We start from the raw sequence: 15,245 nt of genomic DNA on the forward strand, positions 1-15,245 counted from the left end.
CCAGAGGAATTTTTCTTTTTTGTGTCTCACTCTGTCGCCAGGCTGGAGTGCAGTGGTGCAATCTCGGTTCACTGCAACCTCCGCCTCCCAGGTTCAAGTGATTCTTCTGCCTCAGTCCCCCGAGTAGCTGAGATTACAGGCATGCGCCACCACGCTGGATAATTTTTGTATTTTAGTAGAGGTGGGGTTTCACCATATTGGTCAGGCTGGTCTCAAACTCCTGACCTCGTGATCCGCCTGCCTTGTGATCTACCCGCCTCGGCTTCCCAAAGTGCTGGGATTACAGGTGTGAGCCACAGCGCCCAGCAGAGGAGGAATTTTTCTCACATTTGCATAGTGGGAGCAATTGTTGGCTTTCTATTCTTAGCATATCCTTTGTTTAAGAAAAATCTTTTGTGAAAGAAAGCTCAGTATATAAAGGAACACAATAAATAAATGAGGTAGGGTATGAGCTTCAGAAAATGAATTCATTGTTACACATTTAGATACTCTCAGAAGTTTCCTAATTCTTAGAAGATCAAACCTTTAGAAAAATAATTTCAAATACCCTCGACAGAAAGAAACAAACTGTCCTTCTTTTTTTTTTTTTTTTTGAGACAGAGTTTCGCCCTGTGGCCCAGGCTAAAGTGCGATGGAGTGATCTCGGCTCACTGCAAGCTCCCCATCCTGGGTTCAAGAGATTCTTCTCCCTCAGCCTACCAAGTAGCTGGGATTACAGATGTGTACTACCATGCCCAGCTAATTTTTTGTATGTTTAGTAGAGATGAGTTTCACCATGTTGGCCAGGCTGGTCTCTGATCTCGTGATCCACCCACCTCGGCCTTCCAAAGTGCTGGGATTACAGGCACGAGCCACCACGCTCAGCCAAACTCTCCTTTATTTGAGGGCATGAGGTGTACTCTACCTAGGATACCTCCAAAAGTTTCTATAGCAACATTACTTTCTAATTAGTAGAAATAAGGGCTAAGGAATCTTTGGATCATTGAAATCGAACTATTCTTTCATTGAATATGGTAATCTTTCTGACTTATAGTAAGAACTAAAATGAATTCTATTTATTCTCAAGTGAGAGCAATGAGAAGAATTTTATTTTATTATTATTTTTTTTGAGATGGAGTCTCGCTCGTTGCCCAGGCTGGAGTGCAGTGGTGCGATCTCAGCTCACTGCAAGCTCCACCTCCCAGGTTCACGCCATTCTCCTGCCTCAGCCACCCAAGTAGCTGGGACAACAGGCGCCCATCACCATGCCCGGTTAACTTTTTGTATTTTTTAGTAGAGAAGGGGTTTCACCGTGTTAGCCAGGATGATCTCGATCTCCTGACCTCGTGATCCGCCCGCCTCGGCCTCCCAAAGTGCTGGGATTACAGGCATGAGCCACCTCGCCTGGTGAGAAGAATTTTAAATGGCATAATAAAGAGCTTATAAAACAAAATATAAGTATTTCGGAAAATCATTTATTGAAATGGTACCAGGATATCAAGTATTTAGAAGCTTAAACTAATTTGGTTTTTCTTTATGCCATTTTCTCTTAATAATATGTTATATTACAATAATATTATATTACTTTTTAATAAAGGCCTTAATGGAAATCTCAAATAATTTGGTAACTACAGAAAGCTAAGCTAAAGGAATTATTAGAAAAAGAAGGAAAATAGTCCTTAAGGAAATTATAGGCCGGGCATGGTGACTCATGCCTGTAATCCCAGCACTCTGGGAGGCCAAGGCGGGCGGATTACCTGAGGTCAGGAGTTCGAGACCAGCCTAGGCAACATGGTGAAACCCTGTGTCTACTAAAAATACTGGTGTAGGCTGGGTGTGGTGGCTCATGCCTGTAATCCCAGCACTTTGGGAGGTCGAGGCAGGCGGATCACCTGAGTTCAGGAGTTTGAGACTAGCCTGGCCAACATGGTGAAATACCATCTCTACTAAAATACAAAACTTAGCTGGGTGTGGTGGCAGATGCCCATAGTCCCAGCTACTCGGGACACTGAGGCAGGATAATTGCTTGAACCCAGGAGGCAGAGGTTGCAGTGAGCCGAGATCACACCACTGCACTCCAGCCTAGGGAACAAGAGCGAGACATCGTCTCAAAAAAAAAAAAAAAAAAAAAAAAAAAAAAAAAAAAAAAAAAACAATACAGGTGTGGTGGCAGGTGCCTATAACCCCAGTTATTTAGGAGGTTGAGGCAGGAGAATCACTTGAACCTGGGAGACAGAGGTTGCAGTGAGCCAAGATCACACCATTGCACTCTAGCCTGGGCATCAAGAGCAAAACTCTGTCTCAAAGGAAAAAAAAAACAGTTATCCCACAAATATTGTATGATTCTACTTGTATGAGGTACCTAGTAATAGGCAAAGTATAGAGACAGAAAGTAGAATGGTGGTTGCTAGGGGCTAAGGAAGAAGGAATGGGCAGTTTGTGTTTAATGGGGATGGAGTTTCAGTTTGGGAAGCTGAAAAAGTTCTGGAGATGAGTAGTGGTGATGGTTGCACAACAACGTGAATGTACTTACCGCCACAGAAATATACACTTAAAAATGGCTAAAATGGTAAATTTTATGTTATATATCTATAGTATTTTACTAAAATTTGAAAAAAGTTATGGCTCATTTACACTGATATTTTCCTATAAATCTTTTTTTTTTTTTTTTTGAGACGGAGTCTCACTCTGTCGCCCAGGCTGGAGTGCAGTGGCGTGATCTCGGCTCACTGCAACCTCTGTCTCCCGGGCTCACGCCATTCTCCTGCCTCAGCCTCCCGAGCAGTTGGGACTACAGGTGCCCGCCACCATGCCCGGCTAATTTTTTTGTATTTTTAGTAGAGACGGGGTTTCACTGTGTTCGCCAGGATGGTCTCGATCTCCTGACCTCGTGATCTGCCCGCCTTGGCCTCCCAAAGTGCTGAGATTACAGGCGTGAGCCACTGCGCCCAGCCAATATCTTCCTATAATTCTTATTAAGCATTATATGTTATGAAATACTCAGGTTCAAAAAGTAATTCAAGACATGCTACTACTTTTAACAAATATTTTCATTTGGTCATACAAATCTATTTTTTTTTTTTTTTTGAGATGGAGTCTCACTCTGAGTCCAGGCTGGAGTGCAATGGCATGATCTCGTTTCACTGGGTTCACGCCATCCTCCTGCCTCAGCCTTCCGAGTAGCTGGGACTATAGGTGCACGCCACCATGCCTGGTCAATTTTGGTATTTTCAGTAGAGATGGGGTTTCACCATACTGGTCAAGCTGGTCTCAACTCCTGACCTCAGGTGATCCACCCACCACGGCCTCCCAAAGTGCTGGGATTACAGGCGTGAGCCACCATGCCCAACCAACTTTATTCTTAAATCTATTCTTAATTACATATCAGAGTTTAGAATCATTAATGCTTTCTTGTTTTGTTTTGTTTCGTTTTGAAACGGAGTTTCGCTCTTCTTGCCTAGGCTAGAGTGCAATGGTGCAATCTCGGCTCACTGCAACCTCTGCCTCCTGGGTTCAAGCGATTCTCCTGTCTCAGCCTCCTGAGTAGCTGGGATTACAGGTACCCACCACCATGCCTGGCTAATTTTTTTTGGTATTTTCAGTAGAGACGGCATTTTACCATGTTGGCCAGGCTGGTCTCGAACTCCTGACCTCGTGATCCACCCGCCTTAGCCTCCCAAAGTGCTGGGATTACAGGCGTGAGCCACCGTACCTGGCCCACTCATTCTTCTTTTATGAAACTTAGATCCCAAAAGATACAAAGAAGTTGCTTTGACCCACAAATTTTTTTCAGACTTTTAAGAACAGGACTAAACATCTTTATTCTAATCTCTTTATAATATTTCAGATGTTAATAGGAGAAAGAGAAAACTGTATATAAAACAATCTGGGAAATTAAAGTCAAAAGCCAGCAAACTGAAATAGAAAGGGTAAACATTCAAAATGCCAATTTTCCTCACTTTGTTGACTTACAAACAACATACATGGGCAGGAAGTCTGCCTTGTGACTTCTTCCCTCTGAAATTAGATATTGTGCTTCCTCTTCCTCTCACTCTGCCCTGCTTTAGCCATCAACAAAGTTTTTTAAACAAAAACACTCATGACCTCTGAAGGATGAGGTTAAGATAAGGATGTAAAATTGCAGTGCTAATAGCCCTCTTGAGAGAGCACCAGGCCGACGCAGGCAGACAGGGCACAGGGAGGCTGCATGTGGGCCCTGCTCCTGGACAACTCTGCCCAGTGAGGTTCCAAGTCTTAGAATAGGACACAGTAAGAATTGAAGCAAAAATGCACTCTCAAGACAAAGAGAATAAACTAACAAAAGCCCTTCTGCCGTTGGCACAGACAGAGGCTGAGGACTGACTATGCAGCAGTCTAAACCACAATCTACAAAAGTTGCTTTTGGCCAGGCAAGATGGCCAAGATTACGCCTGTAATCCCAGCACTTTGAGAGGCCGAGGTGGGTAGATCACGAAGTCAGGAGTTCCAGACCAGCCTGGCCAACATGGTGAAACCTCATTTCCCTAAAAATACAAAAATTAGCCAGGTGTGGTGGCACGTGTCTGTAATCCCAGCTACTCGGGAAGCGGGGTTCGTCCGCCTCGGCTTCCCAACATGCTGGGATTACAGGTGTGAACCACCATGCTCAGCCAAAGTTGACCTCTATTGAAATGTCTTTTCTGTTTTTTTTTTTTTTCTTCTTCCATATTCACAACTTTGTGCTTGGAAGCTGTAGCACTCCTCTCTGTTACCCACACCATTTATACCAGAGGACTATTTTTTTTTTTTTTTTTGGAGACAGAGTTTTGCTCTTGTTGCCCAGGTTGGAGTGCAATAGCACGATCTCAGCTCACCACAACCTCTGCTTCCCGGGTTCAAGCTATTCTCCTGCCTCAGCCTCTTGAGTAGCTGGGATTATAGTCATGCACCACCATGCCCAGCTAATTTTGTATTTTCAGTAGAGACGGGGTTTCTCCATGTTGGTCAGGCTAGTCTCGAACTCTTGACCTCAGGTGGTCTGCCTGCCTCAGCCTCCCAAAGTGCTGGGATTACAAGCATGAGCCATCACACCCGGCCAGATGACTATTCTATACAGACAGACAAACCAAATACATACATACATACATATATAGTCATGAGAGAAAATCTGAAAATATAAAGCAAATGAGCACTCTGGGAGGCCAAGGCAGGCAAATGAGACCAGGAGATCAAGACCAGACTGACCAACATGGGGAAACCCCGACTCTACTAAAACTACAAAAATTAGCTAGGTATGGTGGCCCATGCCTGTAGTCCCAGCTACTCGGGAGGCTGAGGCAGGAGAATCACTTGAACCTGGGAGGCAGAGGTTGCAGTGAGTAGAGTAACGTCTGACATGTAGGCTGATAATATCAGGTAGGTCTTGTTGCTCCAAGCTGGCTGGGCCCTTACAGTGAAGCCGTGGTGCTCTCCTATTACACATAAATAATTCCACAGAATACGGACATTAGACAAGGCCACTCTGCGACCGTGAAGGATCAAGACAGAAATGAGAACACTCTGTAATGAAGTCTGAACATGGACAAAGCATAAACTCTGTCCAAGACACAAAAATGACCAAACATCCGCCATCTTAGCTAATATAACTACTGTTTCTTTGCCAATCACAGTTTTAGCCTTGGTCTAATCTTCCTTCCATTTAGGCAAAATTTATTAAGTCACCCAAATATAGAATTATGCTTGCTTTTTAACAGCCATTCAGGGCAAAGGCCGTTATTAAATCCTTCCCAAATCTAACACAAATCCCAAATCAATTAAGTCCTAATACCCTCTTACTGAGATATGCCCCCAATTCCCCATGGAGTACATTCTCTTGCACTGCAAAGAGTAATAAGCCCAACTTTTTCAACTACATGTGTGCTCTTGGTGGGGTTTGGTTGAAGAGCATTAACAAAGTGGAAAAATGACGCATAATGCCATCTCCCAGAGGCAAGCACTATATGTTGGCATATTTCCTTCTTGATGTTTTTCACCGTATGTCTTTATAAATATAGTTGAAATCGCCACACTATTCAGTCACCTTTATTTACTTCTCCTCCTCAGGAATGAATTAATACATTTGTCACTGTTTCATAGACATTCCTATTATCATCTAGAAGGCAAGCTCCTGATAGGTAAGACAATGTCTTACGTTTCTCAGTCTCTATACAATCAAGGATGTATTTAGTTTATAACAAATACTTATTGATGAAGTGGGATACTTTTTTTTTTTATTTTGAGATGGAGTCTCACTCTGTCGCCCAGGCTGGAGCACAATCTTGGCTCACTGCAACCTCCACGTCCCAGGTTCAAGTGCTTCTTGTGCCTCAGCCTCCTGAGTAGCTGGGATTATAGGAGCACACCATCACGCCCAGCTAATTTTTGTATTTTTGTAGAGACACTGTTTTGCCATGTTGGCCAGGCTGGTCTTGAACTCCTGACCTCAACTGATCCACCTGCCTCGGTCTCCCAAAGTGCTGGGATTACAGGCATGAGCCACTGTGCCTGGCCAAAGTGGGGTACTTTGAATATTCACCCCTTGGTCTGAGGCCTAATGATTTTGGCAAATAGCACTGAAATCCTATATTAATGAAGTGTAAAGTTGTTCTGGTGTGAGTACTATACATTGAATGAAACACAGCAGGAAGAATGAGCCAATCATTCTTTTGGTTCAAAATCTGTAAGTCTCTGAATACCACATGTCTCATCTCTGGCACGTCTAGAAATAAATACCAATCCAACTTTTCTCTTTAGTTCATGAAATCCCAAGGACAAGTGTGAAAGCATTATCATTATGTCACCATGACTACAGGAAATTCTTATAATTGGATATGTGTGTGCTTATTTGTATATATATACACACCCACATACACTGACCAAAGCAAACAAAATCTCACTATCATAGTTCCTAATGACAGAGGCAAGGAGGCCAGGCATGGTGGCTCACGCCTGTAATCCCAGCACTTTGGGAGGCCGAGGTGGGCGGATCACTTGAAGTCAGGAGTTTGAGACCAACCTGGCTAACATGGTGAAACCCCATCTCTACTAAAAAATACAAAAAATTAGCCAGGTGTGGTGGCGGGAGCCTGTAGTCCCAGCTACTCGGGAGGCTGAGACAGGAGAATGGTGTGAACCTGGGAGGCGGAGCATGCAGTGAGCTGAGATCTCGCCATTGCACTCCAGCCTGGGCGACAGGGTGAGGCTCTGCCTCAAAAAAAAAAAAAAAAAAAAAAAGATTGGGTCTTGCTCTGTTGCCCAGGCTGGAGTGCAGTGGCGTGATCACAACTCCCTGGAGACTTGACCTCCTGGTCTCAAGCAATCCTTCCACCTAAGCCTTCTGAGTACACGGTACTACAGGCGGATGCCACCATATCTGGTTAATTTTTTCTATCTATATTGAGACAGAGTCTCACTATATTGCCCAGGCTGGTACTGAATTCCTGGGCTCAGATCTGTCCAGCTCGCCCTCCCAAAGTGCTAGAGTTTCTCCAAAAGTTTCTACTCCATTTCAAATATGATCTGATGTAAATTATTTTAAAGTAATAATTGAAGATCAGTTCACCTTCCCTTTGGGAGATATAGGCTGGGTAAACAGTTACAGAAAAGAAAAGAAATCAGTCAACTAAATTACTACCTCTTATAACTGTCTCTATTTAAAACAAGAGAAATACATATAATGGCACATGTATACATATGTAACAAACCTGCACGTTATGCACACGTACCCTAGAACTTAAAGTATAAAAAAAAAAATATATATATATATATATATATATATACCATTTCCTTTACTCACTTTTGTGATAGTTTTTAAGATGGCAAGGCGATCTGCAGGGGGTGGTAAACCCACAAACAGTGTTTTGTCCAGGCGGCCTGGGCGCAGGATTGCAGGGTCAATTATATCTAGAGAAGAAGGGAGAAAAAAGTCTTAAATAAAACCTTTTATTTTTATTTTTTAGAGACAGGGTCTTGTTCCGTCTCCCAGGCTGGAGTGCAGTGGCATGATCTCAGCTCACTACAGCCTCAACCTCCCAGACTCCGGTGATTCTACCACCTCAGCCTCCTGAGTAGCTAAGACTACAGATGCATGCCACCATGCCTGGCTAATTTTTTTTCTTTTACTTAATTAAATTAATTAATTCATTTTTTATTTCAATAGGTTTTTGGGGAACAGGTTGTGTTTGGCTACATGAGTAAGTTATTTGGTGATTTCTGAGATTTTGGTGCACCCATCACTGGAGCAGCACACACTGTACTCAGTGTGCAGTCTTTTATCCCTCAACCACTCTCACCCTTTCCCTCGAGTCCGCAAAAGTCCACTGTATCATTCTTATGCTTTGTATTCTCATAGCTTAGCTCCCACATACTTATGAGTGAGCACATTCGACGTCTGGCTGGCTAATTTTTGTATTTTTAGTGGAGACAGGATTTTACCATGTTGCCCAGGGTAGTCTTGAACTCCCGAGTGCAATCCACCCTTCTCTGCCTCCCAAAGTGCTGGGATTACAGACGTGAGCCACCGTGCTCAGACCAAACAAATAAAATCTTTTAAAAAATGCAATTAGGCCGGGTACAGAGGCTCATGTCTGTGATCCCAGCACTTTGGGAGGCCGAGGCAGGCAGATCACGATGTCAGGAGATAGAGACCATCCTGGCTAACACAGTAAAACCCCATCTCTACTAAAAATACAAAAAATTAGCCGGGTGTGGTGGTGGGCGCCTGTAGTCCCAGCTACTTGGGAGGCTGAGGCAGGAGAATGATGTGAACCCGGGAGGCGGAGGTTGCAGGGAGCCGAGATTGCACCGTCGCACTCCAGCCTGGGCGACAGAGCAAGGCTCCGCCTCAAATAAAAAAAAAAAAACAATTAATGGCTGGGCGGGGTGGCTCACAGCAGTAATCCCAGGAATTTGGACGGCCAAAGTGGGTGGATCACCCGAGGTCAGGAGTTTGAGACCAGTCTGGCCAATATGGTGAAACCCTGTCTCTACTAAAAATACAAAAGTTAGCTGGGTATGGTGGCACACACCTGTAATCCCACCTATTCGGGAGGCTGAGGCAGGAGAATTGCTTGATTGCTTGAGCCGGCTTGAGCCCGGGAGTCGGAGGTCACAGTGAACTGAGATCGTGCCACTGCACTCCAGCCCGGCCAACAGAGTGATACTGTCTCAAAAAAAAAAGCAAAAAAAGCAATTAAAATGAGATGAGAAGAACCTCTTTTTAAAAAATAAAAAATTAATAAATTGCATTTTATTTAAATGAAAAACTTCCACTCATCAAAATACATCTATTTGGCCACGCATGGTGGCAGATCACCTGAGGTCAGGAGTTTGAAACCAGCCTGGCCAACATGGCGAAACCCTGTCTCTACTAAAAAAACCCCCACAAATTAGCTGGGTGTGGTGGCGCACACCTGTAATCCCAGCTACTTGGGAGGCTGAGGCAGGAGAATCTCTTGAACCTGGAAGGCGGAGGTTGCAACGAGCTGAGATCATACCAGTGCACTCCAGCCTGGGTGACAGAGTGCGACTCCGTCTCAAAAACACAAACAAAAAAATAAAACATCTCCTTAAGAAAATGAAAAGTCCACTGCACCTTCTGGCCCCAAACTGCTCTTCCTCCAGGATTCCCTATCTCAGATAATGATCACCACACCACTCCACCCCACCCTACCTCCCAAATACCAGGCAGGTTTCTCCCTTCCCTCTAACCAATTTCCATCAAGCACTCCTCTGATTACGTCAACCCTCAGTCAAGGCAAAACGTAAGTCCTCCTAATTGGTTCTGCCTCTAGACTTCCTCTAGTGACCAATGGTGTGAAGGATTTTTCATGAGTTTATTTGCCATTTGTACAACTCCTATGGTGAAGTAACTGTACAAATCTTTTGGCCATTTTTATTTTTTAAAGTTGATTAAATAATTTTGTAAACTGACAAAGAAAAATGGTATATATTTAGGTTGTGCAACATGTTGTTGTTTTTGTTTTCAGATGGAGTCTCACTCTGTTGCCCAGGCTGGAGTGCAGTGGCACAATCTCAGCTCACTGCAACTTCTGCCTCCCAGGTTCAAGCAATTCTCCTGCCTCAGCCTCCTGAGCAGCTGGGATTACAGGCGACCACCAGCATGCCTGGCTAACTTTTATATTTTTAGCAGAGATGGGATTTCATCATGTTGTTCAGGCTGGTCTTGAACTCCTGACCTCGTGATCCACCTGCCTTGGCCTCCCACAGAGTGCTGGAATTACAGGCATGAGCCATAGCGCCCGGTCTTTTTTTTGAGACGGAGTTTTGCTCTTGTTGCCCAGGATGGAGTGCAATGGTGCATTCTCGGCTCACCACAACCTCTGCCTCCCAGATTCAAGCAATTCTCCTGCCTCAGCCTCCCAAGTAGCTGGGATTACAGGAATGCACCACCACACCCGGCTAATTCTTTTTTGTATTTTTAGTAGAAACGGGATTTCTCCATGTTGGTCAGGCTGGTCTCGAACTCCCAATCTCAGGTGATCTGCTCATCTCAGCCTCCCAAAGTGCTGGGATTACAGGTGTCAGCCACCGAGCCCAGCCAACATGTGTTTTTAAAATGTGTATACACTGTGGAATGGCCAAGTTGAGACAACTGACGCAGGCATTACCTCATATTCTTATTACTTTTTTTGTGGTGAGATCACTTAAAATCTACTTTCTTGGCAATTTTCAAGTACCTTTTGGCCACTTTTAAAATGGTATAGTTTTTTTTTTTTTGAGATGGAGTCTCACTCTGTCACCGGCTGGAGTGCAGTGGCATGATCTCACCTCACTGCAACCTCGGGTTCAAGTGATTCTCCTGCCTCAGCCTCCTGAGTAGCTGGGATTACAGGCACCGCCCATGCTCAGTTACTTTTTGTATTTTTAGTAGAGACAGGGTTTCACCATGCTGGCCAGGATGGTCTTGATTTCCTGACCTCATGATCTGCATGCCTTGGCCTCCCAAAGTGCTGGGATTACTGGCGTGAGCCACTGAGTCTGGCCCAAAATGGTATAGGCTTTTTATTTTTTTTTGAGATGGAGTCTCGCTCTGCCTTCCAGGCTAGAGTACAGTGGTGCGATCTTGGCTTATGGCAAGCTCTGCCTCCCAGGTTCTCGCCATTCTCCTGCCTCAACCTCCCGAGCAGCTGGCACTACAGGTGTCCACCACCACATCTGGCTAATTTTTTTTTGTATTTTTAGTAGAGACTGGGTTTTACTGTGTTAGCCAGGTTGGTCTTGATCTCCTGACCTTGTGATCCACCTGCCTCGGCCTCCCAAAGTGCTGGGATTACAGGCGTCAGCCACCACTCCCGGCCTAAAATGGTATAGTTTTTAATCCTTTATCAGATATATGCTTTGCAAATATTTTCTCCTAGTCTTTGGTTTATCTTTATATTCTCTTATTTGCATTTTTTAAAGAGACTGGGTCTCCCTATGCTGCCCAGGCTGGCCTTGAACTGCTGAGTTCAAGGGATCCTCCCACCTCAGTCTCCTGAGTAGCTGGGTTTACAGGTGTGTACCACTGTACCTGGATTATTGGCAGTTTTTGAAGAGCAGTTTAGTTTATCCATTTGCTCTTTTATGGTTTGTGCTTTTAATGTCATATAGGAAATCTTTGCTTAAATCAAGGTAGAAAAAATTTCTCCAATGTTTTCTTCCAAGAGTTTTATAATGTTATTTTCAATCGTCTTTGATCCACTTTTAGTTATTTTTTGTATGTGGTAAAAGGTATTAATTAAGGTTCAATTTTTCTTTTTGCATATGGATATTCAACTGCTCCAGTACCATTGTTGAAAAGACTATACATTCTCCACTGCATTGCCTTTGTGCTTTTTGAAAACATCAACTATCTAGATATGCATAGCAATGTTTCCAGATTTTTTTTCTGTTCCTTTGATCTATCTGTCTCAGTTCTATGCCAATTACCATGCTGTCGAAACATCTTTTAATTTAAACATATAAATACACGCCAGGAATGGTGGCTCACGCCTGTAATCCTAGCACTTTGGGAGGCTGAGGCGGGTGGATCGCTTGAGGTCAGGAATTCAAGACCAGCCTGGCCAACATGGTGAAACCCTATCTCTATTAAAAATTAAAAAGCAGGCCGGGCGCGGTGGCTCAAGCCTGTAATCCCAGCACTTTGGGAGGCCGAGACAGGTGGATCACGAGGTCAGGAGATCGAGACCATCCTGGCTAACACGGTGAAACCCCACCTCTACTAAAAAATACAAAAAACTAGCTGGGCGAGGTGGCGGGTGCCTGTAGTCCCAGCTACTCGGGAGGCTGAGGCAGGAGAATGGCGTGAACCCGGGAGGCGGAGCTTGCAGTGAGCTGAGATCTGGCCACTCTACTCCAGCCTGGGCGACAGAGCGAGACCCGTCTCAGGAAAAAAAAAAAAAAAAAATTAAAAACCTAGCTGAGCATGGTGTTGCGCGTGCCTGCAATCCCAGCTACTCAGGAGGCTGAGGCGGGAGAATCACTTGAACCTGGGAAGCGAGGTTGCGGTGAGCCCAGATCATGCTACTGCACTCCAGCCTGGGCAATAGAGCGAGGCTCCATCTAAAAAAAAAAATAAAAAATAAAAAAATAAAAACCACAAAGAACTCCCCACCACAAAAACAAATCTTAGAGCCAGCTCTACATGCCCCAAGGTAAAGGGGCATAGGGGCATACTGATAATAATTAGAAAGCATTCTTAGTTTGGGAGTCCTATAATCACTTAACATCTCTGACAAATATCACACTTAATATTATGTAGTTTATTATTTTAATAAGTTATTTACAGTAAAAGACATTCTGAACACTTTATATACATCTTAGTATTAGACGACTTAAACTACACTTCACCAAAGGCTGTTGCAAGATGCTATATATTACAACATTAGAAATGAGATGCTAATCTCTTCCCTAAACAGGCCCCTACCATTGTCTTTCCCATCTTAGTTAATGTGAACTCATTCTCCCAGTTTTTCAAGCCCAGACCTTGCAGCCATGCTTGATTCCACTTTCCCACATCTTAACTACTCCATTAGTAAATCAGGTCAACCCTATGACACAATATATTCAGATTCTTTCTACATCCACAGCTATCACCCAGCTCAAACCACCACCATCTTGCACCTGCATTATTCTCACAGCTTCCCAACTGGTTCCCTATTTAATTGTGTCAGAGACAGAATTCTTTTTTTTTTCCTTTTGCCCTCTCAACCCAGCTTTTCCCAACTTTGGGAAAACTGGGAAGAGAAAGCCTAAGAGACAGAATTCTTAGGTAGAAGACAAAAAATAACAATTCTGATATTTACAATAAAAATGGCACTAAAAATCCCAACACTTTAAAGAGAAAGTCCATTCACTCACAAATGAGATGGTTGCCTAAAAAAGAACCCTCCTTTCATCTGTTGATAAGCAGCACCTACTGTTCTATATCAAGCTCCTCCCTCCCCTCAAAAAAGCTATCACAGCTTGCCATGGGTAAAAAAACATTAATTAAAAAAGAAAAAAAGTTAAAATTGAGAGGTAACAGTAGCAACTTTTAACTTTAGGAAAACATTTATTTTGTTACAAATGGACCCTCAATTTTTAACAAAGGTAACAAGACAGTTCAATGAGGGAGTAATTAATCTTTGCAACAAAGGTGCTAGGACAAGTGGTTTTTTGTTTGTTTGTTTGTTTCTGTTTTTGGAGACAGGGTCTCACTCTGTAGCCCAGGCTGGAGTGCAGTGGTGTATCATAGCTCACTGTAGCCTTGATCTCTGGAGCTCAAGCAATCCTCCCGCCTCAGCCTCCCAAGTAGCTAAGACTACAGGCATGCACCACCATGCCCATTTAATTTTGTTTTGTTTTTGTGTATTTTTTGTAGAGGTGAGGTCTCACTATATTGCCCAGGCTGGTCTTGAACTCCTGAGCTCAAATAATCCTCTGGCGTTGGCCTCCCAAAGTGCTGAGATTACAGGCATGTCACTGCACTGGGCCTGAAAGGTATATTGACACCCAAAAGAATCAATTTGCACACTTTCCTCACAACACGCACACAAATTAACTCAAAATGGATCAAATACCTAAATGTAAGAGCTACAATTTTATGAGAAGAAAATGCGGGGCCGGGCGCAGTGGCTCAGGCCTGTAATCCCAGCACTTTGGGAGGCCGAGACGGGCGGATCACGAGGTCAGGAGATCGAGACCATCCTGGCTAACACTGTGAAACCCCGTCTCCACTAAAAAATACAAAAAAAAAACCTAGCCGGGCGAGGTGGCGGGCGCCTGTAGTCCCAGCTACTCTGGAAGCTGAGGCAGGAGAATGGCGTAAACCCGAGAGGCGGAGCTTGCAGTGAGCTGAGATCCGGCCACTGCACTCCAGCCCGGGCGACAGAGCGAGACTCCATCTGAAAAAAAAAAAAAAGAAAGAAAGAAAATGCGGGAGTTAATTGACCTTCAGTTAGGCAGTGATGTTTATACCGTTGATACACCATCAAAATTGCAGGTGGTAAAAGAAAAAACATATAAATTGGAATTTATCAAAATTAAAAACTTGTGTTTCAAATGACATCAAAAAAGTGAAAAGACAATCCACAGATTGAGTGAAAATATATGTAAATCACATATCTGATTTTAGATTTGTACCTAGAACAAAGAAGCTACTCAATGACAAGGCAAATAACCTAACTGAAAAATGATTCAAACAGACATCTCTCCAAAGAAGATACACAAATGACCAACAAGCACAAAAAAAGATGCTCAACACTATCAGTTATCAGGGAAATGCAAATCAAATCAGAATGAAATACCACCTCACATCCACTAGAATAGCTATAATAAAGACAATAACAAGTATTAGTAAGAATGTGAATAAATTAGAATTCTCATATCTTTTAAGGTCAGAATTACTAGTGGAAATATAAAAATGATGCAGCCACTTTGGAAAAGAGTTTAGCAGTTTCTCAAAATGTTAAACATGGAGTTACCATATGATCCAGCAATTCCACTCCTAGGTATAAACTCAGGAGAAATTAAAACATATGTCCATACAAAAATGTATACATGAATGCTCATAACAGCATTATTCATAAGAGCCAAAAAGCAGAAAGAGCCCAGATGTCCAAATGGTGAATAAACAAAATGTGGTATATCCATACAATGGAATATTATTTCATAATAAAAACAAATGAAGTACTGATACATTCTATATGAATCTTGAAAACATTATGCTTAAGAAGCCGGACTCAAGAGCCCTCATATTGTATAATGCT

General features: G+C 43.3%; 1 protein-coding gene across 4 annotated transcripts in view; it reads right to left on the minus strand.

Annotated features, from left to right (window-relative positions):
- NVL (nuclear VCP like) overlaps positions 1-15,245 on the minus strand; it is a 107,483-nt gene that overhangs the window by 12,892 nt on the left and 79,346 nt on the right. For all 4 annotated transcript variants that reach the window (XR_002729900.2, XR_002729901.2, XM_023203661.2 and 1 more), the window contains exon 19: positions 7,793-7,899. Coding sequence is in view for 2 of the 4 variants with exons in the window: in XM_023203661.2 (XP_023059429.1) it covers positions 7,793-7,899 (107 nt within the window). In the remaining 2 variants the exon portion in view is untranslated. The remainder of the gene's footprint in view (positions 1-7,792; positions 7,900-15,245) is intronic.

The sequence above is a fragment of the Piliocolobus tephrosceles genome, chromosome 1, assembly GCF_002776525.5.
Source record: "Piliocolobus tephrosceles isolate RC106 chromosome 1, ASM277652v3, whole genome shotgun sequence".
Taxonomy (NCBI): domain Eukaryota; kingdom Metazoa; phylum Chordata; class Mammalia; order Primates; family Cercopithecidae; genus Piliocolobus; species Piliocolobus tephrosceles.